Here is a 25,402-nt window from a genome sequence, read left to right as displayed (position 1 = left end):
ACAAGGAAGAATATAAATATTAGAATATTTAGACAATTATTATTTGCAAAATTATTAGGTTTGTCCGAAAATACAAAAAATCCTTGTCTTCGACGGAGTCAGCATTAATATCGCCGTTTGGAAAAATAATTCTGCAAGAAGCATTAGACGCGCATGCAAACTATGTTATGCAAATAAAAGACGTCGAATGGACCGAACAAAGGCACAAAAGAATTTGAAGAAAACAACAACTTATTGTCCAAATTGTCCTGACCAACCTCAATTATGTATAGAATGCTTTAAAGTTTTACATTATTATTAAATAATTTTTTAATAAATCATTTTCGTATTACTTTTATAACAATTCAACAGTTTTATTATTATGGAATATCTTTTCAAATACCTGTGACGATCCTTCGCAAGTAGTCAAATAAGCGACACCCGAATACGGGTGTCGTGGCAGTCAACATCGACCAACGAGCCGCGGCAGTGTGCATACGGTGCATGCCCGATTAGACAAGGGCAGAAGGGATTTCTATGCAGTGCTTTGTCCCTATTGCCATATCGTATCCACTTAAACGGTAACATATAATTTACGTATTCTATCTTTATATCTCTATGGTTGCTAATCTTGCGAGTGATAGTGATGGCATTGTTCGCGCAAGAGAGAATTGGATATCATTTTAAGCAAGCAATTGTCCATAAATTTGTGAAACAAATATGATAAACTAAATCAAATTTTCATAAATATGACAGAATTATGTTATGAAATTAATCTTTTTTCACCAAATTGTATATTACATTTGGTAAATCTATTTTATGGTAGATCTTGAAAAGTTTTCATAAACTTTTAGGTTAAATTAATAAAGGAGAAAAATTTGTTTTCTATCAAAATATATCGAATTACTACAGAAGACAAGTTTTCATAAACATTTAGGTTAAATTAATAAAGGACAAAATAAAATGCACACGAAAATCTATCAAAATATATTGAATTACTACAAAAGACAAGTACATACGAATATGTCTCGAGTTTTGTTTAACCAATATTACGACGCGACTCACAAAAGACGAATGCGTTCTTCGCGTTTATATTGGAGCGGATTTGGTATTTTAGTCATTGGTTTTACTTATGCTTCCGTGCCTTTATATAGAATATTTTGTCAGGTAATTATCGTTGTTTTTAAAATATGCTATCCATATTTTAATATGTACCTTATGTTTGACATTATGATGTTTGAGAATAAATTTCCTTAATAGTCATATAATTATGGTGGGACTGTATCAACCAATCATGATAACAGCAAAGTGCATTCAATGAAACCTATTAAGGATAGAGTGATAAAAATAAAATTTAATGCTGATACAGCAGCGATGATGCAATGGAATTTCAAACCACAACAAAATTTTATAAAAGTTGTTCCTGGAGAAACTGCCTTAGCATTTTACACAGCAAAAAATCCATTAAATGTACCAGTCACTGGTATATCTACTTATAATGTAGTACCATATGAAGCTGCACAATATTTCAATAAAATTCAATGTTTTTGTTTCGAGGAACAACAGCTTAATCCACATGAAGAAGTAGGTTTAATAAAATAATTACGTTATTATAGAGATAGAAAGTTATTTAATTATGTTATCTAATGTGTATTGTTAAAGGTTGACATGCCAGTATTTTTTTACATTGATCCAGAGTTTGTTGATGATCCAAAAATGGAAAATGTTGAAGAAATTGTACTTTCCTATACATTCTTTGAAGCCAAAGAAGGAATTACATTTCCTATACCGAGTTTCATGAAAAAATAGTAAAAATTGTAACAAAAGGATGTTAGTGTTTTGACAAATATATGTTCTGTACCTAATATGTTGTTAATTACATTACATTGTTTAAATTTTTGGGGAAGACAATGTAATAATATATAATAATAACTATGTATTTATTGGTAAGCATTAACATTTAAAAAGAATATTAATTGGATAAGCACGTCTAAGACCAGAGACTTTTTCTCGATCAATATGTATTGCGTCAATCTTTAGTATAAGATCGTGCTCCAGCATTGTTCGTGTTTTTAATAATTTCTGATGTTGATTCTCTAGTTCTTTCAATGTTCTGTGCATTCTTTCTATTTGATGATTTATTTCTCCAATTTCCTTCTGAAGGCTGTCAAAGCAAAATACATTAAAAAGATATTAAAAGTTTTCTTTTCTTGTTTCTTATTATCCTTTGTAATCATGAAAATAAACACATTAAAATGAACCTTATATGCGCATAATCACGACAAAGCTCTATGTCCGGGCGATGCATTCTACCTTCAAATCTAGTATGTGCTACCTTCAGTATGTAACTCTTATCTCCAATAGCTTTATGCATCAACTCCATGTTTTTCTCAACATCAAAGATTTCTTGTTGTATCTAAAAATAGTATGTTACACTGTTATTTCAATATATGGAATATAATTATTTGTACCATTTGTAAATGCTGTTGAAGTTTATTTTTAGCTTCAAGTAATTCAGAAGATCTATGTGCTAAAGCATTGTTCGTATTATTCCATGCATCCCACATTTCTTGTGTAATTTTAATCATAAGAGCTTCTGCATTTGTCTTTAATTGGCAAGATTTATTCCTCTCTGTCTGTGATTTCTGAACTATCTGATTAGCAGTGTGTATCCATGTATCTTGTTCAACAAAACTAATGAGATAGATAAATTTAATTTTTACATAAAGCAACCTGTTAATATAAATTGAATTTATTTACAAAATTTTATATACCATGCATCATATTTTTCAATTCCATTATAATATTGCAGTCCGTGACTGTAATTGTTCAAGTGATGACACATTGTATCTATATCTAATGCATTTTCTTTATTCTTTAGGTCCAATTCTAATTGATATTGAGAGATTCTGCAATTCCGTAGCTACAAGTAAAATCGGTTTATGATCACACTAAAGTTTAATAATCATTTAATTCAATATTACCTGATCCTTGCATTTATCTAAGTAAGTTCCCAATTTTATTTTATTTTTATTTAAGATTTCTATTTCCCTAAATAAACATTTCTCCGAATCGTCATGTACAAGTTCTGTATCTATATAACAGGGAGATGGAACAGTATTACTACATTATATAATCTAATGACAACAATAGCAATAGCAACCAATAACATTATTATTCACAGCAATGATATTTATTTACTATCAAACTTATTTACCATACCTTTCCTAGCTTCTCTATGATAAAGACACTCTTCTGCTATATGTAATGGATCTTCAATGTCTTTGATAGCTTTATCTAAAGCAGAATGACAATCTTGCAATTTTTCAATTTCCTGAAGTAACCTTTCTAATTCCAATGTTATTTCGTTCCTCCAAAAATTGACATCGTTTATTCTTTCACCAAGTCGTCTGGTGGTATTGTATTGTCCGGATTGCACTTTCTCTTCAGCATCTCTGTTACAGTATTTATTATTATCATGTACATTATAACATATACATGCGATTTAACTTACTAAAGTTGCTTCCAAAAGTATTCAGATAGTAACAAAATTTGACTATATATACTGTGATATATTCTTTCCTCTGTTTTTTCTGTGAAACACTATCTATTGTACTATAAAATTGTATATTGTTAATTTAACAAACATTTTTATACATATATTATATAATAAAATAAATTAATCGAAATCATATTCAATTATTCCGTAACAAAAATATTTGGACATGTAAAAGTAAGCATTATTTACATTATATACACAAAATTCCACAAATTATTTACTTTGTTTAAATATCATTTCACATTTTGCATTCATTACCTTAATTTTCAAATCACATATAGAATTTGAGATATACTTGATTCTAAAATTTGTAAAACTACATTCATGGTATAGAATTTCATATAGAATACATAATAAAACAAAACTAGTAACAAGATTAATAGCGAAGAAAAATAGCGTTCTATTAGTGTAGAATTTGATATGGCATTTACCTAATAATTCGCAAAGTTTCGTTTCTCACTCTCTCTGATGAATATCTACATGCATCTGCTTCGTTGTAATATTTCATTTGTTTCTGAAACCATTCATTTGGTGTATATCGCGTATGTAGAACAGTTTTTGAAGCATGCAGTGCATCACATTTATATCCCGTCTCTAAATTAGGAAATCTTAATGAATTTGTTTCATTTGCAACATCTGATGCATAATTAGGTGTTGATTGTGTGATTCTACAAAAAAATAAGATTGATAATTATTTAAAAATATTTTTTGTAAGACATGAATTAAATGAAGCAATACTAATCTATCGAAAACTTACAAGGGTAGAATTTTAACACTTTTATATTCCATACTGGGACGCCAAGACAAATTATAACCACGGTCAAAATTACTCCACAATTGCAACTGCTTCAAATTTTACATAAATAAAATATATTAAAAGAGAAAATATTGCACTTATTTTAACTAAGGTCAGAAACTAACAATGGTAAAATAAAGAAAAAATTTCAAATTGCATCTCATTTAAATTTTGTAAAGATGATGAATTTGAGATTTAATCCTTAGTTAGCATAAAATGGGAATTGAGAAATCACTAAACTTTTTTTAAAAAATATAAAACATTTTTAGATAGATTTTAAACGACGTTATCTTTTTATCGGTTACTTGAACAATTATTAATCGCAGTTAGTTTAGTTGGTTATTATCCAACATGGCAGATATACCTGGTGATATACCACAACGTAAGTATGTATGCAGCAAAAAATATTTCACAAAATATTGAATATATCATTTATAATTTGGTATTATATTTATTACATACCATAACTAATTTAAGTGTGCGAAGAATCACTTTTAATTTAGTAATACGTTTGTATTTATATGTAAGGTTATATTATATTGTGTTTTTAATTTCAATATTTGTTTCAATGATTTAAAAGATAAGCAACATCTTCAAATGTACCTGCTTGAATTGTTTGAATTATTATAATTTTTGTAATAATGCTTTTTATAGAAACTGAATGTAATAATTCATACATCTAGTATGAATTATACATCTAGTATGAATGTAACATATTAGTAAAACCTTATTTATTATATAGTGGATAAGTAATAACATTTTTATAGATTGTCCTGGTACTGCAAATAAAGATGCAGGGAAGGTATCAATATGCGCTGGTTGTCCAAATCAAATGATATGTGCGTCTGGTATTACCAGACAACCGGATCCTACTATAGATCTTGTTAAAGAAAGGCTTTCCACAGTTAAAAATAAACTATTGGTGTTATCTGGTAAAGGGGGAGTTGGTAAAAGTACTATAACGTCATTAATATCCAGATTCTTGGCAGCAAGTAATGCTGATATAAATGTATGTATCTTTCTAACATAAAAATTATGAGAAATAATTATTGTAAACATTTATTTTATGTAATATTATCTACACATTTTTATGCCATATGTTTTACAATATAAACTAAATGTTATCTTAGTTAATATTATATTAAAAATGCTTACCTTTCTTCTTGTAGCAAGAACATCCATATTGTTTTCTATGTATATATCAACAGAGCAATTTCTAGTAATAGTTACAGTTTATAGTATATAGTTCATGCTAAAGAATATACTTACACTCTTCTAATCTTATAGTATTTTTATAATATTTTTTTTATAGTATTTAGTATAATTTTATAGTAATATTATATATATATATATATATATATATATATATATAATAACAAATATTTTATATACAAAATAAAATATATATATATCATGAATTTATCATATTATCCTATAGCAGTTTCTTATTTGATCATTGATTATATATTAAGCCTTTAATATTCTATGTGATGTATTTGTAATCTTAAGTATAAGTAAAGAAATTGTTTATAACATATATAAAGCTCAATTTTATAGATTTTTAAATCGGGTGAATGATAATTCAAAATAACAAATTTTGTAGGTTGCGATACTAGATATTGATATTTGTGGACCATCTCAACCAAGAGTATTAGGTGTGATAGGAGAACAAGTTCATCAAAGTGGATCAGGATGGTCGCCAGTGGTAAGTTTTTATAAACAGAAATAAATGTGTAGTACCATATTTGTATATAGTAAGGTTATACAGGGTGTTTCTAAAAATTGAGTTGTAATATAGTTCTAGGTAAAGTTAGAATAAAATAGTAAAGTAAAATTGATTGTTTAACACACTTTATTATAAATAAAACTATACAACTTTTGTCATAGTTGCACTAAATGTAGTTGCAAAGTACAATTTCTTTTTAATGGCATTCCAAAATGATATAGGGAAAAGTCATAGAAAACTCAACACTTTTCAGCATGTTTTAATTTCCTTTAAAGTTCTTGTTAGAAAGTTGGAATCAAACTTTAGGAGTATGTAACATTCGTTAAAATAAACAAGAATACTAATAAATGTGAATGGAAATATCATTAATTTCGAACTTATGTTTTCAAATATGAGTCTATATAAAGTTAATAGAACTCGTTTATTAATTTTGCTTCTCTTTTTATAGTATATAGAAGACAATTTGTCATTAATGTCTATTGGATTTTTACTTACAAGTCCAAGTGATGCAGTGATATGGAGAGGACCAAAAAAAAATGGTATTTGATTTATAGCTACTTCCATTTTCCATATATGTACACATTTTTATTATTAATAATAATAATAATTGTTACTATTATTTATATACATTCTTGTTCATTTTATTATTTCTAGGAATGATTAGACAATTTTTATCAGAAGTAGATTGGGGATCATTGGATTATCTTATTTTGGATACACCCCCTGGTACATCAGATGAGCATTTATCAGCAACTTCATATCTTAAAGATGCTGGCATTACAGGAGTAATAATAGTAACAACTCCACAACAGGTTGCTTTATTAGATGTGAGAAAAGAAATTGATTTTTGCAGAAAAGTGAATATACCAATTTTAGGTGTTATTGAAAATATGAGTATCTTCATGTGTCCTAATTGTAAAGTAAGTAAGAAAAAGATAATATTAAGTTGATTAGATAATGTTACTGTAATCTGAAGTGTTATTGTTATTTTTATGAGCACTTTTTTCTTATGTAGAATTCCGTAGAAATATTTCCAGCTTTAACAGGTGGTGGTTATACAATGGCTAAAGAATTGAATATAGAATTTTTGGGTTCTCTACCATTGGATCCACTTTTGGCTAAGTGTTGTGATGAGGGAAAAAATTTTTTAACAGAACTACCAGAATCACCAACTATTTTGACATTACAGACGATTGTTCAAAGTAAGTTTTTCTAAGTGACACATATTTTTGTGTGGAATTTGTATTGTGCAAATTAATCTTTTTTATTTCAGAAATTATTGAACAATGTGAAAAAATAAAAAACAACTATGAGATTGATATAACTTAAAAGAAAAAAATGTGATATTTATATTACAAGAACATGTATGCGTGTATTAAAATTGTATAAAAAAATGTAAAATATTGTTTTCTTTTCTTTCTTAATACATTTTATACATTTAATAAATGTCCATTCCTTTTAATATACTGTGCAATCTATATAAGTATGATAATGCGCGATATGATGTGTTTAAAATTTTGTAATGATATATTTGTATAGAATGTAGAATAAAGTAAACATATTTATAACATATTTAATATAAAACATATTTACATAACATATTTAACATAACATATTTAATATAAAAATATATTAATAAAGTAAACATATTTATAACATATTTAACTATTTATAATTATTAGAAATTTGAATTACTTCATGATGAATACAATAAGAACTAGGCCACTATGTACTATAATACTACTATAAGCACTACTTATAAGTAAATAATATGTCAATAGGCATAGTATAAAATAGAAATAAATATAATTATCACTACATGTTCATCTAATTTTAAGATTGTAATGGATGAAAGCCCAACACAGTAAACAAATACTATTATTACTATTACTACCAACCATAGAATTATTCAAACTCATGTTTATCACTCGATTTTGAAACGTATATATGCACAATGCATATACACATAAGGTATTAAAAACTAATTTGTAATATATATGTATATATATATATATACACACACAAGGAAATTAGGAAAGGACAACAAAACATTACTGGGAATATTTTTAATTCGCGTGCAAAACAGATCAATCATGATAAAAACTATCTGGATATTGTACAGCTACAAATCATAGCGACCGACTGACAATCGAAGAGGGAAAATTCCTAATGCCAATCAATATGATCGAATTATATAACAATATCGTGGTCTCATTTTAATCAGAAGAGTTTCACTATGTTAATGAAATTTTTAATTAACAAAGTATTAAAAATAGATAAGTTCCATTGTTACATTAGTGTTGTCTTACAGATATGAAGATATGTGAAGCTACTGCGAGCCGCTTATTGTTAGAGTCTGTTATAAAATGGTCGCCTCAAACGCCATGTATCATGTACTTACCTAAGTGTCTACATAGTATCAGTAGCGCGAGCAGCGAGCATTCTCATTTCTTCTCTGTACAAAATAATGCTCGATGATAAGTGGGATTTTCATGTCGTATATAAGAGAATATTTCAATACTAATAAAATACATATAATGGTAAATTTAGTTAAATATATTATTGTAGAAGATAACCATGTTTGATAACCATGTAACCAAAAAACGTGCATAAGTGTGTAAAAATAACGAAAATTCTTGTTTCTTATATGTATTAATAGTATGTATATGGTTATCTTTTGTACGTGGCTCTTAAGGTTATGTATTACTTTATACATATATCCGTATAGAAACTGATATCTTAGATTACTTTTTATTGGATAGTTGCGTAAATTTTAGTCCTTTTAACTGTTTTTTTTATTAACTTCCTTATTTTCAACCTAATTCTATCTAATTTTCTTATTAAAGGTGGTGGCCTATTCAATACTCAAAGAGATACAAAATACTCAAGTTAATTAATGAATTAACGAATGAAGAAATTTATTAAAACAATAGAAATGAATGTGAAAGATATACAACAATTTGTACCAAAAAATAAAGTTTTAGATAGATATTCCAAATATATATTAACATATAATTTTCTGAAATTGATCATATTCATTATTCTGCTTGGTGTAACAATAGTGTTTTTACAACAAAGCAAATGCATTATTATAGAAGAATATGAAAAGGATATAATTTCTAGAAATGACGAAATTCTACAGAATACAAATTATAAACTGGTTAATGATTCTATGATATTATCTAAAAAAGAAAATTTTGAATATGATATAGAATCTCATGACACAATATCGAAATTTCCTAGAATTGTACAAGTGAGTTTCAAATATTATAATTAAAAAGCATGATTGCAGGTTATAATAATCATTGTTTTATAACTTTTATTCATTAGAAACAGTGCAACGACATTCCTGCTACATTACGCTTTGATTGTCATCCTGAAGATGGAGCATCCGAATTATCCTGTAGAAATAGAGGTTGTTGTTGGAATTCTCTTAACAGAAAAATATCAACGACAAGACCTGTTCCTTTGAATCTTCCATATTGTTATTATCCAAGTGATTGGAGCATATACAGGTATCAAAATTATAGTAAAGAAGGAAACAACTTTTTTGGATTCCTCAAACAAATAAAAAGCTCCTTTTATGAAAATGACCTACCACTGGTTAAAGTAGAAACCAGCACTATAGATGATTCTATTCTACGTATAAAAATATATGATCCTCTTAAGAAACGATATGAACCACCATGGCCTCTCAGAGCAGATCCCAAACCATTTCTCCAAAAAAACGTTAATGCAAAATACAAATTAGAGATTGATAATACTAAACCTGGTTTTAAAGTATACAGAACCTTCGATGATACAGTGATGTGAGTAACATTTGTGAGTAACATTTGAATTTTGTGTCACTTTTATCTTATATGTGTATGAACATATATACATATATTGTGTCCAGTTTATCTATAAACAGTTAAATATCTCAAAAAAATATGAAAGATACGAGAGATTGATTCAAACAAAAGTTTGAGCATATTAGGGGTACATTCGTGCTGATATTTCTAGTATATCATTTTGAAGTGATTTTGAAATGACCTAAGAGTATTGCGTTAAAGTTTCTTATATATTTTTTATTACAATGTTGACAGTATTTTGGTAACTTTATCGTTTTGTATTTCGAAATTACGTTACACAAAATACACACGTGTGTAAAGTTCTGAAAATGTATCGGTGTCAGCTATAAAAATATATAATAAAAAATATAGAGATGCATTTGAAAACTTCAATGTAATGTTCACAGGGCATTTCTGGATCATTTCAAGGTGATATAAATACCAACATATGAGACTCTTAATATTCTAATTTTTGCCTGAATCATTTTCACGTATCTTTTATATTTCTCGAAATATTTAACTGTTCACAGATAAACTGGACAGCTATGTATATCATATATACGTATATATATACATATGTATATACAATACAACAATTGTTATTTTTTTTCATATCCAGATTTGACTCTATTAATACAGCGGGTTTCATATTTGCTGATCAGTTTTTGCAGATAAGCGCTCTTTTGCCGAGCCATAATATTTATGGTATTGGCGAACATAAAACGAAGCTAAAATTAAATACCAATTGGCAAATGTTTACATTATTGAACAAAGATCAACCACCAATAGAAAATGTATGTTGATTCATTTTAAGACATTATTTAAATTTACACTTTGTTTCTAGACATTTTTTAACATATGTATTTATAAAGACAAGCTTTCAAAATCTAGGCAAATTTATATGGATCTCATCCCTTCTATTTCATAATTGAAAATTCTGGAAGGTCTCACGGTCTTCTATTTCTCAATAGTAATGCAATGGGTAAATGATGTTAAAAGTAATTTTTTCTTTATATTATATACTTTGCTAAAATATGCGTCATAACGCCCGCTATTTGTAGATGTGATATTACAACCGTCGCCTGCTATTACCTTTCGAACTATTGGCGGTGTTTTTGATATATATTTCTTTCTGGGTCCAACCCCGACAGATGTCATAAAACAATATTCTGAGATAATAGGCAAACCATTTCTCCCCCCATATTGGTCCCTTGGTTTTCATTTATGCAGGTAGGAAAGTTATCTCATTGTAAAATAATTGTTATTATATTCTTATTATATTTTCCAAAATTGTGCAGATACGGATATGGAACCTTAGAAAAAACAAAGGAAATATGGAATAGAACCATAGCAGCGGGAATTCCATTTGTAACATGTTTTACATAAATCATTAAATTCATATTCTTTAAACGAATATGTAATAGATGAAGTTTAACCATTTTCATTCATTTTATTTTCAGGATACTCAATGGAATGATTTAGATTACATGGATAAAAATAACGATTTCACATATAATCCAAAAACATTTAAGGAGTTACCACAATTTGTGAATGAGATACATTCGGTATGATTTGAAGTTATATTATATACATGTAAAAAATATACAAATTTAATATGATGCATAACATTCTATATATTGTAGAAAGGAATGCATTATATTCCCTTGATCGATGCAGGAATATCTGGTTCTGAAAAGCACGGAACTTATTTGCCATATGATGAAGGTATGAAAGAAGATATATTTATAAAAGATGGAGCAACTGATCAGCCATTTGTTGGCAAGACGTGGAATTTTGTTTCTACTGTGTGGCCTGATTTTACGAATCCCAAAACGCAAAACTATTATTTCCACATGATGAGCAACATGCATGATAGTTTTGCATATGATGGTGCTTGGATCGTATGTATACATATTTTCTATTATCTATTAGTGAAAATAAAAATATCTTACATTAATAATATTCATCTTTGCTTTGTGTTTTTATCTACTGCTAGGATATGAATGAGCCATCTAATTTTTACGATGGACATAAAAATGGATGTCCAAAAAGTAAATTGGATTATCCGAAATATGTACCGAACGTTGTAGGAGACATACTTGCAACAAAAACATTGTGCATGAACGCTAAGCATTACTTAGGTCTTCATTATGATCTTCATAATACTTATGGCACAAGTCAAGCAATAGCAACGAATTAGTAAGTACGCTATTAATCATAAAAGAACTTATAAGTAAAGTAGAAACACGCATAGTTAACTTACGTAATATTGGCAATGTACACAGTGCACTGACCAATATTCGACGAAAAAGACCATTTATAATATCACGTTCAACTTGGGTGGGTCATGGACACTATGCTGGTCATTGGACAGGAGATATTTATTCCTCATGGTAATTGTTGCGTCTAGTGTTTATAAATATTCATAAATATTTATTAAATATTCGTATTTTACGTAATACATTGGACATACGTTAGGCACGATTTAAAAATGAGTATTCCAGCAATATTGTTGATGAATTTTTACCAAATACCAATGGTTGGTGCTGACATTTGTGGATTTAATGGAAATACAACAGCGGCATTATGTAATCGTTGGATGCAACTTGGTGCATTTTATCCTTTTTCTCGTAATCATAATTCCGACGATACAATCGTTTGTATTTATGAATTCTTACTGCATGAAGACCATTAAATTCAATTATTTCTTTCAAACGGTATGTCTAATATTGTTATCATATATCATTTATAGGAACAAGATCCAGTTGCTATGGGCGATTTAGTAATAAAATCATCAAAGCGAGCCCTTACGATACGTTACTGGTTGTTACCCTATTTATATACGTTATTATTTCGAGCACATAAATTTGGAGAAACTGTAGCGCGACCATTATTCTTTGAGTAAGTGTATTGACCATATACGACCTGTTTAGAGTGCTTGTAAGATTTAACATTCTTTTAGATACTCGAACGATTCGGCCACATACGATATCGACACTCAGTTCTTATGGGGTAGTTCTTTGATGATAATTCCAGTTTTAGAAGAAGTAAGTTAAGGTCCATGTTAACAAATCACTAATATTTAAATAGTTAAAACGGTCATTTTTTTTCTTTGATGTGCTCCATTCCTGATTATTAGAACAAAACGGAAGTATCAGCTTATTTACCACATGGAGTGTGGTATAATTTTTATACAAAAGAATCCGTCTTCGCGCTGGGTAAATATTACACGATGAATGCGCCACTCGATACTATACCATTGATGATTCGCGGAGGATCCATTTTACCAGTACAGAAACCAGCTGATACTACAACTAGCAGTAGAAAGAATAATTTCGAATTATTGATTACTTTGGATCATGTGAAAAAGGCAAAAGGCGAACTATATTGGGATGATGGCGATAGTTTAGGTATATATTGCATTGATGCCATAGTTAGTAATATTAATTTCTATAGAAAAGGATACACCTTACTGATTTCATTGACCGCTGTTCGGCCTTAGTTTTGCGAAATATATATGATCTTTTTAGGACTAGATTTCGGTTCGACTGTTGGTTTGAGCTGGTTCAGGTAAGATTTAGGTTAAATAATAAATGTATATGGAATTTGTGATAATAATGTAGGAGAGACCATCTAATTGATTTCATTGAACATAATGTTCACATGGAACATTATGCTGGGTCTATAACAGAATTTTTGTCTCATCGGTAATATGATTACGACAGTCCCAAAAAATAAAACTGTAATTATTTTTTTTATTTATTGCCTGATAATCAAAATACTCTCGGAAACTAAAGCGATGGTCATATGCACGTAAATGTGAAATTACTCAGAATGCTGATCTCAACAACATATATCAAGATCAATAAGAATGATGAAGCACGCTGTTTCTATATAATTACTTAAATTTTGCATAAGCTTGTTTTAATAATTGGATGTGTATTTACAGATTCGCTGGAGAAGGAACAATTTGTGTGGTCAGTTTTCACCATTGAGAATGATACTTTATCCACTGCCAAAGCAATGAAGAGTTCTTTTAATGAAAAAATGATCTTAGGAGGAATACAAATATGGGGAATAACATCTAATATTTCACGAGTATCTTTAAACAATCACGAAATACAGTTTAAATATGACAATAAAGAAGATGTGAGTTTTCTATTCTTATAATTAGAATGGTAAAAGCATGACAACTATTTTCAAATTCAAATGAAATTGTTCTAATTTTATAACTTTTATCTTTTTTTGCATATTTGACATGTAAAAATATGAATTACCTAAAGTAATTTTTCAGTGTTTGAACATAAGCAACTTACAAATAGACTTAAGAGAGAATTTCTTGCTTCTTTGGGAATACACTGATTTTGAACAACATGATGATAGTAACAAATGACAGTAAACTTGATCAAAATATATGTTCACTTGTATTACATATAATATTGTTGCTACAGGTATGATATACAAAATATATTTCAATCGTTTTTAGTATTAATTTTACTATAATACTCTATTTGTATACATATATTCCTACATGTTAAAGCACATATTTTTTGAATAAAGAAGAGAAGCATTTTATTGAAATAACTGTACAATTGTCTATACAATAAAGTAGGATACGTTATGGCACTAGAACGAATAAAAATAATAAGTATACATAATTCGAAATGTTTCGAAATAATCCATTCTCCGCGTGTTAATTAGAACGTAATTAAATGTAACGCAGACTTTACATATAGTTCGTTCATAATTGAAAGCAATGGAAAATATAACAACACAGGTAATCGATCATCACACAATAGATAATATTGAATGAAAAATTTCACTTTGGCACCGTTTAACGTATATAAAATAAAGCAATTCGAGCACTTAAACAACATCATCCTTGAAACATTGAAATCCTTCTTCGAATTCTATATGCGTATTTACAATCATGCAAGTGTGCCTTACGACCTCGATCTATATTCAGTGTCTTCTATGACCTTTATTTGCATTTCTATAGCAGAAAGTAGATTCTCATCTTTGGAATAAATTTCAATGCGACTAGCGCAAACCGACTGTAGTCCTTGTCAATATACATATATACGTCGTGTAAGTAACCTATCGTACTTACATACGCTTGCTTGAATTTTTATAAGACCAATACGTAGACACGTATCGAATAAATGATGAATGATTTCGTTGAGATCTTTGTTTCAAATTTTCAAACATCATCTGTTAGAAAATAATTATTTTTATCGGATCATTTTGTCGTACGAAATGACTTATACAAACATTTGATTATATCGGGTTTCATAAACTAAAACTCGTAAAACTATGAAATTAATACGATGTAATTATATATAGAAAATGTTTGAAACATTTACAAAATATAAAATATTAATCTAGTACGTGGTACCTTTTCGCATATGGGTATTGTACATATTGGAAAAGTTTTTAACAAATTGATAATTATTACTCGGTATAATATTATCGCACTACGTAATATACACAATTGTATAATTAATTATATATTTTTCTATTTGTATTGCATACTAATAAAACAAAATAACATACTTAATCGTATGTAATATTAGTAATATACGTGTATACATATTTTTTATTCTTTTCAACTATTATTAATCTTGCAACTTTAATCATTATTGTCTGCTCACATTTACTTATGCCTATTTAAAAGATGAACTTGCGTTTTATGCGTACGAGCATATTTATTAAACATATCAACGTTAATATGCACGATTTACGCACCGAAACAAACAAATATACGCTAACGAGAATTACACAACGTACATATGAGAAAAGGAAATAACGACTATAAGGCTTTTAGGTATTGGAAGGCTCCCGTTTGACAACGGGGCCACGAACACAACAGAGTTCCATGTAGCACCGCACGTCTTTTTTTAGATTTGAAAAAGATTCTACGAAAAGATCGAAAATGTTGCTCTTTTCACAAATTTTCTATTCAAATGAAAATAACGTGTCGTATAATCTAGAAAAAAGAAACAAACAGAAAGTAAAATAATGGCAAGAAAGATATCACAAAGGAAAATCAATAAAGTTTATATACATTTAACTTGAACGTTATACTTGTGCCGTAACTTGCACACAACAATGAATGTATGTATAAATATAAAATGTTTACATCTAATTCATGGAATATATGTATTGCTACAAACACATACAGTAGCCTACGTTGGTATTTAGCCTCTTCGAATTAAATAAGAAATTAGCCAAAAATTTGAACTACGATACTCGTATCATCATTCAGACATATCTACATATTAATTTACATAACAACAAACTTTCTAATTGATTTTCTCTGTATCCCCTCCCGTTCTCCCTTCCTGTTTACTTATCATCATCATCAGTATCATTATCATTAACAAAATATATCTCCCGTTACGGCAAATACAAATGCATTTTCAATTTATTGCCATACGTACACCTTTCAATTTGTTGTTCGTAATCGACAATATTAGCCATCATCGTAACATGCATAATATCATCATATATTTTTGTACAAGCGATGAAAATGAGCAGCACGTAGTACACCCATCTGGACGATATTATATAATAAATAAAAAAAAGTTATTAATATTACCATGGGCAAGAAATAGAATGACGCATGGCACCCTGAAGAAAACGTAGCCCGTTGACTGTTAAAAATATCTGTACGGTGGCAGACATATTTAAATATTCGTTAACGAGGAACAACTCATGAAATTGAAGTATCATATCACTTAGAATCACATAAATCACAACGAAAATTATATATCGTGTATATTATCGTTTTATACTTTGCGTATAAGTCTAAAATCTACGTATTTTCATATCGTTCGTACAAGTTTTTGCAGTACAAACAAACAACATGGCACGCGATGTACATATAACTAACTTATCACAAAGCAAATTGAATACCGACTTTTCAATTTTAGATGATGAAATATTAAAATATTTATCAAGTCTATTAGTTTTTACACAACTCGGTATTACTTTTACAAAACGTAGTCAGTGTAAAATTGATTCTGAATATCATTAAAATGCATACTATGTCGTAAATCGATATTATATTTGATTTTTCATAATAGGGAAAGGAATAAAACGGCAGAAGCAGAAACGGTTATTATAACGAGTCGCTTGCCTATTATTAGGAATATTACGTTTGCACTTTGGACTAGCAAGTACTAATTTTATACTATATGAAAGAACATCTGTGCATCGAAATTCTAATAAATAATCACTAATGGTTTCGTTTTCTAAAATTAGATTATTATTACTAGGTAGCCTGTTCACTGACAGATACGTATCGTTTCGCTTAGTTACTTGAAATCTTCTGTTATTTGTTCACCTGTACCTATATCTACCTACTGTCCATCTATGTAATCATTGTTGAAGGAAAATATAATAATATAGGACTTGGTACAAAGATCGCCTGCGATTGAAGAAAGGCAGTCTTGGATCTAAAAAGCCTCTGCTTTGGAATCAGGATCGAAAGGATTTGAGGTATCGACCGGTATTTTTGTTAGTCTTTGGTAAATATATACCAGCGATTGCCACATAGATGATGTTAAGACGAGTAAGACTTTGATTTAAGTAGCAGTCAGTGTTTCCAAAATATCTTCGGGAGTTTTATTCAATTTGCGAAAATGTTCCCAATGTTCTTTAGGTACAGTCCATTTGAGGAATATCTCGAGATTCTTAGTGAGTGTTTCAAGTTCGGATAAACCGTTGCTTGCCACTGGATCTTTGCCAGCGGATATCAGAGAATCGTAAAGAACTTGGTCGATCAGTCGTTTACCAAAGCCTAGTTCGTCGAGTCTTTCTTGTTTGCTGATTCTTTTAAGAAGTACAGCGAGCAACAATCTCATCCTCTCGACAGTCATTATTCTATATTTGGAGGGCGACGGCAAGGGTTTATCGCTGATTATTTCATTGGAAAGGAGAGTCGCTGTCGGTTGTAAGGCCATGGAAATAGATGCTGGCATGATCGTGTTTGTGATTAAATCTGAGGTTTGAGTACTCGGAACGTCGTGTTCAGTCTCGGATTCAGGATGACAAGTTTTTTCGTGACATTCCAGATCATTTTTAATTCTGAAGAAACTTGTACACTTTTTGCAGGCGTACGGCTCATTTCTGCCATGGATACATTTCATGTGTTTTTTCCAATGGGGTAGTTGCGTGAAACCAGCGTTACATTCGGCACACTTGAACGGTCTTTCGCCAGTGTGTCTTCTTGTGTGAAGTTTGAGTGCTGTCGAGTGTGCAAATGCCTGCCAGCAAACCAAACACCTAAACGGTCTTTGTCCAGAATGCGTTCTCTGGTGGACAGTCAATTGAGATTTTTGAGCAAATCTTTGACCACATGTGGCACAACCGTGTGGCCGATCACGTGCATGCGTTCTCATATGTTGAGGTAGGTGGCCCTTGAATGTCTTGTTGCAGATTACACAGAGAAAAGATTTAACGTCTCTGTGAAGACATTCTAAATGTTTCTTAAGAGCGTCTCGCCGAACGAACGCACGACCACAGATTTCACACTTGTGATCCTTTTGTCCGTTGTGTCGTTTTACATGTAACGCCAAATTCGCAGCGCAGGTGAACGTGCCAGAACACAAACCGCAACGATACGGTTTTACTTGGCTGTGAGTACGTCGATGCTGCACCAGTTGTCCTCCTCTGGCGAAACTCTTGTCGCATTCTGGACATTTATACGGCTTGAAGCCAGTATGTGTTCTCACGTGCAGTTTTAATCTCTCTTTTAAAGGGAACTCTTTCCCACACTCGTCACACTTGAAGATTGGTCCCGCACCGTGTACAATCTTATAGTGGTTACGAAGACCTCCGCTACCTTTAAATCGCGCCTCGCACACTACGCAACAATATCTTTTTTGCTGATTCTCTTGTTTAGTTTTCATACCGTGCAAAGCGGTACTTTGATCCTTGCCGCGGTCGCACTCACTGCCGTTTATATTCTCTTCCTTTGAATACGGCGGCGGCGTTGATGATGACAACAATGACGACGATAACGATGACGATGACGATGACGATGTCGATGACGATGACGATGACGATGACGATGACGATGACGATGACATTGATGTTGATATTAATGTCGACGACGTCGATTTGGTAGCCACTATACTGTTGGAAGCTTCTGGTCTGAATAATGGATTCGTAGGGTTCTCTTCATCTTGAACCTTATTATTATTATCTTTATTCTCCGCAAGATAACTCATCGTTGTTATATGAAAATTGACATTTGATACGTTTGCTGAATCTTCCAGTAACAATTTTGGGTTTGTTACTTTCGTACCAAATATGTTATTTTTCTCAGCAGTGGTAATAAATTGTTTTTCTGCTACATCAATGTTATTTTCAATCGACGTCCCACAAGGAATCGCTATTCGATTGAATAACGTTCCATCGGTAGTCTTCGCAGACTTCTCGTTTTCGTATGATTGTTCCACGTTTCTTAAGTTTACCTTCAGTCCTTGTTCCCCATCTATCAACTCACGACGAAATATGTAAACGTCATCATTTAACTCACTATTCTTGTCTAAATCCAAATAAATTGTTGACTCTACCTGTCCGTTATTCTCCGATAAGAAATTTCCCCTCTCATTTTCGAGGAATGCGTTTTCTCCTAATTTATAGCGGTGTTTCATCCCATCGTCGTCATTTCCTTCATCTCTTTGATCTTTAATATTTTCTACTGTACGAACGACCGTTCTTTTCTTCGTAGATTTTACTACACAACCAATCATCGACTTTTTATCGAAATGTTTGTATTTTCTGTTCTTTGTCCTCGATTCATTTTCGAATCTTCGAACATTGTTTCTTTCTTTTTCTTTTCTGATTTCGGTGCTATCGATCACTTGTTTATCGTACTCAGCAATACTCTTTCGCAGTTTATCTTCTCGCCACTTCTTCTCGTCCTTCTCTTGTTTCTCTTGTTCAATTTGTTCGATTTTTCGGCAAAGAGACAAATTTCGCGAGCAAAGTTCATGTTCATCGTTGTTATAGCAACTATCGGCAGTTGTGAAACTTTGGAGTATCTTCAAAGCATCGGTCGCATCAGCATTTGTATTCATATGTTTAAAAATTTCATTCTCCCTTATTCGCGATTGCTTTACTGGTAATAATTCGGTTAGCTGAACTTCCTCTTGTTGCGGTTGTTCGCTTCCAGCTACTTGACTTAAAACGTTTTGTTGCATATCGACTTTGACCATTTAACTTTTTATTTTTTTTTAATCCTACACAATTACATTCGCAACTTGCGATTCACCCTTTCTCTTTCTTTTTCCTTTTTTATCAAAACATACGTCAATCGTGATTGTTTTTACTTTCACAACCAATATTAAAATCGTACAATGCGTTCATCATCGGCTCTACTTTGGTCCTGAAGGAAAATTTTTTATTTATTTGTTATAGCAAGAATTAGGAGCAACGGAGTTAGGCTTAGCTAGGCAATACGCTCGTGTTCAAAGTAACTATAGTTGGTTATCGTATTCTTATCGTTTCGATATTTCCTCTCTTCTCCCCCTCTTACTTCCTTCTATTTCGCTTTCCCACTTTTGTTCGCGTTTCTCCTCTCTTTAGTTCTTTAACTCCTTGTTTCTTTCTGTTTTTCCTTCGTCCACAGTCTATTGCACTAACTTTTTATTTATTGCATCAAACAAGCATGCGTCGCGTGATATATTTAAACGGATTCTTGTTTGAAGTTTACGTGTCGTCGTGAATATCTTAAATCATAGTTATAATCGTTTACCAATTCTATATTCGTAATCGAAATCCAGAAATTAAAAGTCGGCTAATGAAAGAAATTCGAAAAAAGCCAATATCATGGAAATAACTAGGCGCGTTCTTTTTCCCTTCTTACTTACAATTCCTTCGGTAGATACTTACTAATGACAACTTCTCTTTTCACGTGGTAGCTTTCCGTAAATGCGCGTTTCGTCCGTGCGCGCATTGGAATCACCGAGGCTGTTACAAGGATACAAGGATACCGGAAGAAATGGAATAACGATAAAACCGATAGTCGAAGAATAACAATTTACCCAGTTTTCGCGGAAGAATCAAAGAATTCAGCCGAATGGTTACGTGATGAAATAGTCCAACGTACTGAGAATGAGAGTACACGGAACTTTTTCTTCTGACCAACAAAATGATTGATATCAGTACAAGAGGGAATAGTAGCTGCGAAATAACGGCGGCCATATAAAGAAAGTACGGCAGAACAACAGGGTTATTGTTCGTCGGTGATGGTCGTCGCGACGATCGACTGACTGCTTGTTCCTCGCGGCGGTACGCTGCTTCCTCAACAGCGATTGCGCGCCTTTTTCCACGCAAGCGCAATTCACGGTCGATATCGCTCTGGATTTTACCCCTCAGCCCAGCCAGACACCCTCTCCACCCTGCTTCAGACTCTTTCCATACCTTTTTCGTTCCTTCAACCCTCCTCCTTCGATTTTCTCGTCTATAATCTTTCGTCTTTCTTTCCTCCAGCTTGGTCATTCGCTGTACTTTCTTTCAACTAACAGAGTCCCATTGCGACTATTGCTACTACACTAATTCCTCATTATCTTCAGAGATTACGTTTCTTCGAAGGAGAATTCAATACTCATCGATATGTCAGTAAAGTTGTTGTCAATAAAATAGTTATTTATTCAGATAAAGTTACCAGCTTTGCTGTACACGACTCTTTCGAGAACTTCCTCTTTTTCCTCTCTATCTCTTCTTCCTCTTTTATGCCTCTTCTACCCCTCGCCTTCTCCATCACGATATACTAATTGTTCTAAACCCTACCCTTTCATTTGCCTACTTGCTCGCGGTATATGATAGATTCACCTCCCTTCCTTTCTCTCTCTCTCTCTCTCTCTCTCTCTCTCTCTCTCTCTCTCTCTCTCTCTCTCTCTCTCTCTCTTTCTCACTTAGTCTTTCGTTTTCGATTGTTCGTTCGATGATAACATACATCAAATCAACCGTGTTGACCGTATTCGATATGAACAAAAGAGATTGTTCTTTTTTTAGACTCAAATCTACCGTTTGTCACGAAATATAAATCTTTAAAATCATAATTAGAAAATTCATATCTTTCTCTTTTTTTTTGGTATTAAATTACGAAATGAACGAAAGTAAATCGATAAAGGCATCGTAATTTTCTGTGGATTAATAACTCCTTTTCATGGTGGCGAGTGTCATTTTTACTTCGAGATTTGTTACTCAGTTATAGTACATTACCTTTTGCATAAAAATTATTAACATGCAGTATATTCTTCATTATATAATCGATCATAACCAACTCCCCCTCAAGTTGGCCATCTATTCTTTATCTTTCGGCAGAGACCAATTTGTTATTACTGCTGTTAATAACACAGCTATATATATGTAGCAGGACACATTACTATAAGATTAAGCCATATACTTATGTGTTTACGCGCGTTCCATCACCGATGCTTTTAAGTGCTCGATTAATGGTTTCTTTGGTAACATATTCCCTTTGGTAATAAATTTCTAGCGGAATCGGTAGGTTATTGATATTTCATTACGATGGAGTTACCTGTGTGTTGTTATTCATATGCGATATCTGATGCACGATCCTTGGTTTTCCATAGATACGGTCTTTGTTTGCAATACTTTGAAGGTACGATTGGAACGACATTCGCAATTCAAGTCTGTTATTATGTTTCTTCTACAGTTAAGCTCGCATGGTCTGGATTGATTGCATCGTCTTCTTCTATATGACGAAACGTTATAATTTCTTCTTTAAGGAGTAAGCTTAAGTCTTCTTTTCTTGACTAGATCGCGTGCGTATTAACCTTACGCCAACGAGAGTACTGCTTGGTCATTTGGTATTCCATAATCGCTTGCTCTCTTTTTTACTTGGCAATTGCAGATATATATATATCATGTATATATACACATATGTACAAAGATAATCCATCTCCACCTCAATTAGTAAATTGTGTTAGTAGTTTTAGGCCTCTCCCCTTTTGAATTGTTCCCCTCATTAGCACGAAAAGCAAAGAACCCGCCACCATCTGAAAGAAACCAAGAGAAATACCGCAGGTATTTCTTTGCTGTCTTTAATCTATCATGTATGAATCTATGTATGTATTATTGTCATTTAGAATAAGCACATGAACCAATTGTTATACCATACTATAGATATGTATCATCGATTGATGTCAGCGTTTACTTTCCACCTTACCGTTTTCACTGTTACTTCCCTGTTTCACTAATTATAAATTACAGACCTTTTTCGTATTAAATTAAATAATTTATATTTACTTGTTCAATTCTCAATCGATTAACGTTATAATCAATTTACATATTATAAATTCATTTTAAGCAAAAAATTGCAACGAAACTAATTATTTACTAAAGAAATTAATTAAAGAGTCTACTTTTTATTTACTAGATTAAAAGCGAGATGAATCGATGATACCGTTACGCCTCAAGTTCTTGCCCATTTTCGTGTCTCTGGTTTGAATCAGCTTTATGATCTCGCGCGAGTACACAAATACAAATTGGTATGATCATGTGTATCATATGCTCATAAATATTCCTGTTCGCATACAGACGGTCGCTAGAGAACTCATGCTCTCGTTTGATCGCGACGTGACACATGCTTGTGCTCCGCATTGAACTTCCCAGTCTGGAAAGAGGAACGGTTCGTACATACGTATGTACATATGTACTTGTGTAAGTACGTATCCCGAGATTTCGTTGCTCAACCGATGGAAATCTCCAATTTCTTTCCCATTCATGTTCTACTCAAATCTCACTCGAAATTTGTTCAAAATTCCTTCGATATCACTTTTTACTCACCAGACACAACGGCGGTCGAAATTTCAGCTATTACTGTTAAAAAAGAGGCTTCCTTACGAAGCGTCTGCTCAACCCTACTCCTGTATCGCCATCTTCAAATCACATTCGACTCTGCCGATGAAATTCACAAAAGCTGAATAGAGGGGCGAAACAATTCTAATGAAATACTGTACCATCTTCTTCCGATAGATGGTGCGCAAGACTTGAGCAAATGTGTATATTATAAATATAATGTACAGTGTACATTGTATATGACATATATGCGCTTATGAATATAGACATATGTAACGTGACGTGCAAATATGTACACATGTGCAATACGCAATATTATATGTACCTGATTAAATGTCTGTATTTTTGCTCTTCCCCGCTCCCTCTCTCTCTCTCTCTCTCTCTCTCTCTCTTTGTGTCCCTTTTCGAAACGATATTTTTAAAAATTAAAATGTACCGCGTTTTTCTATTTCGTTCATTTATCGTTTTGTTTACAAGCTTTTACAAAAATTATATTTAATAACCTAAAAACGGAGAACCTATGAACTGTATTGATTATCTGATATGTAATTATATATCTGAGATTTGCCTAGTAACTATTATATATTTGAAACAGTTTAATCATTGAAGTTACTTTCATATTAAATGTCTAATCAGTAACAAATATTTTTCAATGTACACATATACAATGTATATACATTAATTAAGAATGGGGTGTATATTCGTCTGTGGTATGTACATACATTGTGCGATTGTGCCCATGGAGATACAAAGGTAAAGTATGCCAATCGTATATTACCGTGTAAAACAGTACAAGTAGATATAATATAAGAATAGGAAGAGAACGCTGCATAGAGGTCCCTTTCTACTCGTCTCTAATCGGCTATACACACTGGCGCCGCTCGTTGATCGGTGTTTCACTTGCATATTTATTGTATGAATGTACATACTTTATCAGAGAAGGACAGAAGGGGTTTCTATGGAGCGTTTTCTTCCTACTCCTATATCGTTTTTTCAGCTCGTTCATGCACTCTGTTTTTATATATATGTATCTCTATAATTGTGCTACGTCGTACGAATCATCCAAATTCAATTATGATTCAACGGATATTAAACAGTGCCATATGTCGATATAGTAGATTCCCCAGTAACAACCTTACAACCACGCCCCTAATATGTACAATGATATATATATATATTATTAATATTATTTATTATATATTATATATATATATTATTATTATTATTATATTATTTATTATATATTATTATATACAGTGTTTGTATTTAAAAAAAATATATTACATCGGTACATTGTGTCACTGATTAAAATTATAAATATACATAAAGTATATAAAAATTGATTATATTCAAACGTAGTCATATATTTTACTTTTAGTTTACTTTGAAGATTCTATGAAATTCTAAAGTAAATTATAGAATTACTTCTCTTAATGAATATTGTGAAAAGATTTGATAACAATCTTTTTATTGATATATATTTTTAGTTATATATGATACATATACAATAAGCATAAAAATAAATACACGTATTAAAGTGAAATGCTTTATAATGCTTTATAGCTATGTTGTTTCCTGTTCATTCAGAATACTACGCAATAAGTAACAAGTAATAAATAATAATCATCATTTGTCGAAAAAAGAAAGCTTAGACTATAGAAAATCAATTGGTT

At 31.2% G+C, this 25,402-nt stretch overlaps 5 protein-coding genes across 15 annotated transcripts; 3 read left to right on the top strand and 2 right to left on the bottom strand.

The window, feature by feature from the left end:
• The first annotated feature begins 416 nt into the window (after positions 1-416).
• On the top strand, positions 417-2,181 carry LOC126920576 (cytochrome c oxidase assembly protein COX11, mitochondrial). Of its 2 annotated transcripts, none has more exons than XM_050731172.1 (4): positions 417-560; positions 834-1,146; positions 1,240-1,563; positions 1,642-2,181. In XM_050731172.1, exons 2-4 carry the CDS (start codon positions 943-945, stop codon positions 1,786-1,788), a joined length of 675 nt encoding a protein of 224 aa, XP_050587129.1. In that variant the 5' UTR covers positions 417-560; positions 834-942; the 3' UTR covers positions 1,789-2,181. The 2 variants fall into 2 exon arrangements, with proteins under 2 accessions (XP_050587129.1, XP_050587130.1); XM_050731173.1 differs by having other exon boundaries at positions 420-560; positions 917-1,146.
• LOC126920573 (tektin-3-like) lies at positions 1,903-5,534 on the bottom strand. Of its 3 annotated transcripts, none has more exons than XM_050731167.1 (9): positions 5,490-5,534; positions 4,296-4,384; positions 3,970-4,206; positions 3,202-3,434; positions 2,964-3,073; positions 2,754-2,902; positions 2,451-2,673; positions 2,241-2,395; positions 1,903-2,143 (listed from the first exon to the last, which is right to left on the bottom strand). In XM_050731167.1, the coding sequence occupies exons 1-9, from the start codon at positions 5,514-5,516 to the stop codon at positions 1,933-1,935; spliced, it is 1,434 nt and encodes a 477-aa protein (XP_050587124.1). In that variant the 5' UTR covers positions 5,517-5,534; the 3' UTR covers positions 1,903-1,932. The 3 variants fall into 3 exon arrangements, with proteins under 3 accessions (XP_050587124.1, XP_050587125.1, XP_050587123.1); XM_050731168.1 differs by lacking the exon at positions 5,490-5,534 and adding an exon at positions 4,797-4,815; XM_050731166.1 differs by lacking the exon at positions 5,490-5,534 and adding an exon at positions 4,460-4,605.
• Positions 4,605-7,461, top strand: LOC126920575 (cytosolic Fe-S cluster assembly factor NUBP1 homolog). 2 transcript variants are annotated; one of them, XM_050731170.1, is made up of 7 exons: positions 4,605-4,716; positions 5,102-5,343; positions 5,938-6,039; positions 6,509-6,599; positions 6,715-6,980; positions 7,076-7,262; positions 7,334-7,461. In XM_050731170.1, the coding sequence occupies exons 1-7, from the start codon at positions 4,686-4,688 to the stop codon at positions 7,387-7,389; spliced, it is 975 nt and encodes a 324-aa protein (XP_050587127.1). In that variant the 5' UTR covers positions 4,605-4,685; the 3' UTR covers positions 7,390-7,461. The 2 variants fall into 2 exon arrangements, with proteins under 2 accessions (XP_050587127.1, XP_050587128.1); XM_050731171.1 differs by having other exon boundaries at positions 4,623-4,720.
• Positions 7,462-8,118: 657 nt separating this feature from the next.
• LOC126920571 (lysosomal alpha-glucosidase-like) lies at positions 8,119-16,981 on the top strand. 7 transcript variants are annotated; one of them, XM_050731157.1, is made up of 18 exons: positions 8,123-8,298; positions 8,372-8,600; positions 8,907-9,313; positions 9,391-9,869; positions 10,510-10,684; positions 10,782-10,872; positions 10,952-11,120; positions 11,189-11,258; positions 11,351-11,455; positions 11,534-11,791; positions 11,887-12,089; positions 12,176-12,283; positions 12,369-12,546; positions 12,643-12,791; positions 12,853-12,937; positions 13,030-13,300; positions 13,840-14,039; positions 14,185-16,981. In XM_050731157.1, the coding sequence occupies exons 3-18, from the start codon at positions 8,969-8,971 to the stop codon at positions 14,281-14,283; spliced, it is 2,985 nt and encodes a 994-aa protein (XP_050587114.1). In that variant the 5' UTR covers positions 8,123-8,298; positions 8,372-8,600; positions 8,907-8,968; the 3' UTR covers positions 14,284-16,981. The 7 variants fall into 7 exon arrangements, with proteins under 7 accessions (XP_050587119.1, XP_050587118.1, XP_050587114.1 ...); XM_050731162.1 differs by lacking the exon at positions 14,185-16,981 and adding an exon at positions 13,421-13,460 and having other exon boundaries at positions 8,119-8,600; positions 13,840-13,994; XM_050731161.1 differs by having other exon boundaries at positions 8,121-8,600; positions 9,397-9,869.
• On the bottom strand, positions 14,292-20,828 carry LOC126920572 (zinc finger protein 236-like). Its single transcript, XM_050731165.1, has one exon. The coding sequence runs from the start codon at positions 20,114-20,116 to the stop codon at positions 17,477-17,479; it is 2,640 nt and encodes an 879-aa protein (XP_050587122.1). The 5' UTR covers positions 20,117-20,828; the 3' UTR covers positions 14,292-17,476.
• Positions 20,829-25,402: the final 4,574 nt, after the last annotated feature.

Source organism: Bombus affinis, chromosome 9, assembly GCF_024516045.1.
Source record: "Bombus affinis isolate iyBomAffi1 chromosome 9, iyBomAffi1.2, whole genome shotgun sequence".
Lineage (NCBI taxonomy): Eukaryota > Metazoa > Arthropoda > Insecta > Hymenoptera > Apidae > Bombus > Bombus affinis.
This window is presented reverse-complemented; position numbering and strand designations above follow the sequence as displayed.

Coding starts and splice junctions, on each gene's coding strand:
- LOC126920571 (XM_050731157.1), top strand. CDS start 8,969: ATGAAGAAATTTATTAAAACAATAGAAATGAATGTGAAAGATATACAA. Junction 10,685..10,781: donor ATCAACCACCAATAGAAAAT/GTATGTTGATTC, acceptor TTCAAAATCTAG/GCAAATTTATATGGATCTCA. Junction 11,456..11,533: donor TTGTGAATGAGATACATTCG/GTATGATTTGAA, acceptor TATATATTGTAG/AAAGGAATGCATTATATTCC.
- LOC126920575 (XM_050731170.1), top strand. CDS start 4,686: ATGGCAGATATACCTGGTGATATACCACAAC. Junction 4,717..5,101: donor ACCTGGTGATATACCACAAC/GTAAGTATGTAT, acceptor ACATTTTTATAG/ATTGTCCTGGTACTGCAAAT. Junction 5,344..5,937: donor CAAGTAATGCTGATATAAAT/GTATGTATCTTT, acceptor CAAATTTTGTAG/GTTGCGATACTAGATATTGA.
- LOC126920572 (XM_050731165.1), bottom strand. CDS start 20,116: ATGGTCAAAGTCGATATGCAACAAAACGTTTTAAGTCAAGTAGCTGGA.
- LOC126920573 (XM_050731166.1), bottom strand. CDS start 4,498: ATGAGATGCAATTTGAAATTTTTTCTTTATTTTACCATT. Junction 3,074..3,201: donor TCATAGAGAAGCTAGGAAAG/GTATGGTAAATA, acceptor CCTGTTATATAG/ATACAGAACTTGTACATGAC. Junction 2,144..2,240: donor CGTGATTATGCGCATATAAG/GTTCATTTTAAT, acceptor TTGCTTTGACAG/CCTTCAGAAGGAAATTGGAG.
- LOC126920576 (XM_050731172.1), top strand. CDS start 943: ATGCACACGAAAATCTATCAAAATATATTGAATTACTACAAAAGACAA. Junction 1,147..1,239: donor TATATAGAATATTTTGTCAG/GTAATTATCGTT, acceptor TTTCCTTAATAG/TCATATAATTATGGTGGGAC. Junction 1,564..1,641: donor AGCTTAATCCACATGAAGAA/GTAGGTTTAATA, acceptor GTATTGTTAAAG/GTTGACATGCCAGTATTTTT.